At 42.7% G+C, this 4,474-nt stretch overlaps 1 protein-coding gene across 1 annotated transcript; it reads right to left on the bottom strand.

Moving 5' to 3' along the window:
* Nucleotides 1-807: 807 nt before the first annotated feature.
* On the bottom strand, nucleotides 808-3,891 carry LOC123172119 (protein RCC2). Its single transcript, XM_044589145.1, has 10 exons — nucleotides 3,540-3,891; nucleotides 3,267-3,328; nucleotides 3,134-3,201; nucleotides 2,838-2,959; nucleotides 2,243-2,348; nucleotides 2,003-2,054; nucleotides 1,805-1,922; nucleotides 1,694-1,724; nucleotides 1,501-1,524; nucleotides 808-1,420 (listed from the first exon to the last, which is right to left on the bottom strand). The coding sequence occupies exons 1-10, from the start codon at nucleotides 3,748-3,750 to the stop codon at nucleotides 1,237-1,239; spliced, it is 978 nt and encodes a 325-aa protein (XP_044445080.1). The 5' UTR covers nucleotides 3,751-3,891; the 3' UTR covers nucleotides 808-1,236.
* Between the last annotated feature and the right edge of the window lie 583 nt (nucleotides 3,892-4,474).

Here is a 4,474-nt window from a genome sequence, read left to right on the forward strand (position 1 = left end):
CACAATCAACAGAACACGAATCTGATTGACAAAGTGCAAGGTATAGCAACAATACTATTTCCATTCGCAAATTTTCTTTTTACTATTTTCTTCCAATCATATGCGATACGAGATCTAACATGCAGATGAAAAATAGGATGATTCAATAATCATGTCATATGCCTCTTCTGTAATGCAACTAAACCCAAACATCATAAATAGACGAAAGAAAATAAAGAATGCATTCTTCTTCCTTAGTTTAGATAATTGTTTGCCCAGAGTGATATATGTCCACCGCTAAAACAGGACAATTTGACTTGATGCTCATGACATCAAGTGACCAGATATTTTCATGAATAGTCTTGCTCTACAAATTGCTGAGTGCAATAAAAGAACCTGCTAAGGTATTTGATTGCACATCTGAAAACACATATCACTGCCTTTTCAGCCGCATCTGGACCCTCTGTTTATAGCACCTCACTTAATGATAAAAAAAGAGCTCCTGCATAGTCCATCCATTCTCGTTTACATGGTGTCCTTGTTTTTTGTGATTTAACCTTGACCATCAATTAGACCAATAATACGCCATAAAATTTTACTATTTAATTTTTTTCAGTAATGGTACAAATTTTCGTGGCCCATAATCTATGTTCCATTGGTCAAAATATTGGTAAAAATCAAATATTGAAACACATGGGCACCACGTAAATTGGGACGGAGTGAGTAGGAAATAATGTATGGCGGTATAACAGAAAAATGCAAGTGACAGTGAACAACTGAACACTCATAGGATTTTTTTCCTTCAATTGAAATAATTCAAGAGCAATATTATCAGAAAGTACCTTTTAGCTCAATTTTCCAAGTAGTAACGCGCACAAGAGAATACACTTAAAAAGGAAGCACCGTTTAACAACTTCTAGCCACATGCATCATGCAATGCAAACACAGAAAAACTGCCAACATATGATAAAATAATGTTTGGCAGGTGCAGGCTTGATAGGTTTGCGTATGCAACAGGCTAGGTTCCATTGCTAACTCAATCGTGTCATCTCACTTGGATGTTGGATGTTTGAATTGTATAATCAGCTCACCAAGACATGCAACACAAACATAACTAAATACCAGCTTAAGATACAAGGTAAACTAATCACAAGAGCTGTTTGATCCATATGTGATCCGGCCAAAGTGTATTCTCAAGAGTGCCTTTTCCTATTATAGTTTTCCGTATAGCCCAAGCAATAAACTCATGTAGTAATTTTATCCCAGAGTAGCATGATAAAATAGCATGTGCATCAGACATATATGCATCATACCACCAGCAGTGCAGGCAGAACTTGCAGAACCAGCTGAGATAATATCATTGGGACCCAGGATATTGTTCTTTTGAAATATTTCAACAAGGCGTGGTTGCCACTCATCCTTCTGTTCATTGTGGCCCAACCTACGCAATAAGAAAATGGACAGGTGAACAATATAGGATACATCATGAATACGATGAGAGACATGGCAAGAATAAGTTACCTTCCATATCCACCAAAACCCCAGCTGGTAAAACAAAAAAAAAGGAACTATGTGAGAGAACATAAATATGTGACCTGAAGGAATCATATTTATGTATACAGAAAGGGACTTGATACAACATGTATAGAGATACTAGTGGTCATAACTATCTGGATTGTAACAGTGTCAAACTAATGGTGGAGAAGGAACATACGTGTAAACAAAGCCACTTGAATCAGCTGCAACTGCACATCCAAGCATAGCAAAGGTGTTAAAGTGTTGATCCTGAAGATTCAAATTAACAAGAGAAAGAAAAAGAAAGAACCTGTATGATTTGTTCCACATGCAACTTTGACAACAGTGTTCCCAGATAATGCAGCTATTGCTCTCGGATGGGGCTGGGGATCATACACTACACTTACCGATGAAACTTTGGCATTATACTGTAATATCATAAATCAAGTCACAATTATTGATGATTGCAAAGTCAGCAGGTGCAATATGTTACAGAGTAGCAATCAACCTCATTGTTGCTTCCATGACCAAGTTGGCCGTACTGCGGAAGACCTGCTGTCCTAAATAGCACAGAAGAATAAAATACTGCTTCAAAAATTGACGCACAAGAACAATATCACTAACTAAAGCCAAAGCAGATACTAATCAAAAGATGTTATCATGAAAAGATGATCAAAGTCTTTTTCTTATTCTGAAAGATGAAAGGGGTTGTTAATCTTTAAGTTTCATAGTTTCAGCAAGGCCATACAGTATTGAAGAGCCCTCGACTGATGACAGCCAGACAGTAAAGTCAGCACCACAAACAGCATTAGTCACTTCAGTAACAAGGCAGGGGACTGGCGACACCACAGTTCCTGCAGCAAATTTAGAACAATACGGAGTCAGGTACAACTCAAAAACAAAAGCGGGGTAAGAACCAAACAGGAAAATGAGCTGCCCACATGGTCATATTTCCAAAAGAAAAAATGTCAGAACTACCCCATCGTCCTGAACTATGACAAGTTCTGTATGCTCAAGTATATGGTTTCGGCGTTTCAATGTCACCCAAAAAGGTAGAAATGTAAACCAATCATTATAACATGGGTACCAGAAAAAATTGAAATGTCTGCCACATATTAAAAAAGATTCTAAAATAGGTGATACAAGAACACACATGTAGATTATAGTACTAATGTCTCATCAAGCAACCCACTGTAAATGTCAAAAAACTTTTAGTATGCTCCAAGCAGATGTTTCCACAATTTCTCCAAGCACAAAGTGAGTTTTCCACACAAGAGTTGCATTTGGTGCACTTCTAGTTGTGTCATATATCATAAAGATAAAGAAAAGGCAAGGGTATCAACCACTCTTCAGTGAACCGGTCCCCAGTTGTCCATGTTTGTTGTCACCAAATGCGAAGGACTTCCCTTCGTCGGTTACGACCACTGTATGTTTTCTTCCAACACCTGCTGCAATTATGTTATATCTGCAGAATTGATAACTGCTAATTAGCATTTAGAAACATGTCGAGAAAACATATAACACCGTTGGATTATGTAGTCCAACTATATTTGATGGTATATGAATTCATGGATTCAACAATACCATACACACCTGTTTAAAAAATTAAAATGAAGGGCAATGCAGACAATTATCTTACTTTGATAGTTCAGAAACAACACTTGGCAGGTTACGCAAGAGAGTGTCCCCATGTCCCAGCTGCCCATTCTGCTAGAAATAAAAGTGTTAAGCAAGAAACCGAATAAAAATTAGGCATCGACTCATACTTATACCTCATTTCGACCCCATGAGAAGCAACGGCCGTCAGCACTCAGAGCAACACAATGGCAAGCCGCTGGCAAGCAAAATACAGAAATGCATTAGCAAAATCGCCATGACCATAAATCGATTCTACTAGTACTTGACGTCATTCCACAAATTGTATGACAGTCCACCAATCCAGGCATTTCCGCGCACAAACTGGGCGAGTACATTAGATGAAGAAATACAGTGGAGGAAATTAAGGAGTTCATCTCGGACGCGGAGGAGGGGAGGAAGGAACTCACCGCAGCCAGAGGCGACGAAGCGGATGTCCACGCCCACGAGAGGGCGCAGCCGCGTCGGGGACACCAGGTTGCCTCTGCCCTCATGCCCTCCCTTCACCTTCCGGCCCATGATGTCGAAGCGCACCGTGCCGCAGTACAGCAGCTCCCTGCCCCCAGCCTCTGCCGCCTTCTCCTCGCCTTCCGCGGCGGCCTCGGCGGCGCTGGCCGGCATTCTCGCGGCGATTCCGACCGGAAACCCTAGCTTCGGTGGGGCGGAAGCGGAGACTGTGGAAAGCAAGTGGAGAAAGGGTTTGAAACAGAGTGCGGTTTTGTAGAACGGAACTTTTCGCGGGGGCGTTCTCCTCTGTCTGCCGGCTGCCCTGCCTCAACGGTTGTCTTCTGAAATCTATACTTTTTGCAAAGGTTTATTTTCAAACTTTTCACACGAGCACGTTGTGTTGGACTAAAGAAAAGTTGAAAAGACTCGCTCACGCTGCTCCCACAGGGGCGGCGCGGGGAACCCTAGCCGCCGCCCTGGACTCCTCTACCTCCTGATCTCCTCGCCATCACCCCCGGCTCCCGCAAAGCTCGTCCGACGGACAGTGATGGCGGGTTCACCTCCTTCCTTTGCGGGAAGGCCTCTAGAGCATGGCACCATCCTTGGGCGCACTGGCGGAGCTTAGTGTAACTCAAGGGGGGGGGGGGCTTCCCTCCCCACAAGTTTTCCACATTTGTGAAGAAAAATCATCAGAGAAAACATAGATTAGAGATACTACTGTGTTTTGCCTCCTACAAAATTCAGATTTCGTGTTTTGCCCCCTCCCCCCCCCCTCCCCCGCCAGCTTTGTCAAGCTCCGCCACTGCTTGGGCGGCGCGTGGGATGGCGGAGCTAGCGCTGGGGCTGCTAGTGCAGCGTGGTGGCCGACTGCAGCAGTAGATCTTCATTGGTAGCTGTC

The sequence above is a fragment of the Triticum aestivum genome, unplaced genomic scaffold, assembly GCF_018294505.1.
Source record: "Triticum aestivum cultivar Chinese Spring unplaced genomic scaffold, IWGSC CS RefSeq v2.1 scaffold204770, whole genome shotgun sequence".
Lineage (NCBI taxonomy): Eukaryota > Viridiplantae > Streptophyta > Magnoliopsida > Poales > Poaceae > Triticum > Triticum aestivum.

Coding starts and splice junctions, on each gene's coding strand:
- LOC123172119 (XM_044589145.1), bottom strand. CDS start 3,750: ATGCCGGCCAGCGCCGCCGAGGCCGCCGCGGAAGGCGAGGAGAAGGCG. Junction 3,329..3,539: donor CTTCGTCGCCTCTGGCTGCG/GTGAGTTCCTTC, acceptor TTTGCTTGCCAG/CGGCTTGCCATTGTGTTGCT. Junction 2,349..2,837: donor GACCGGTTCACTGAAGAGTG/GTTGATACCCTT, acceptor AATTTGCTGCAG/GAACTGTGGTGTCGCCAGTC.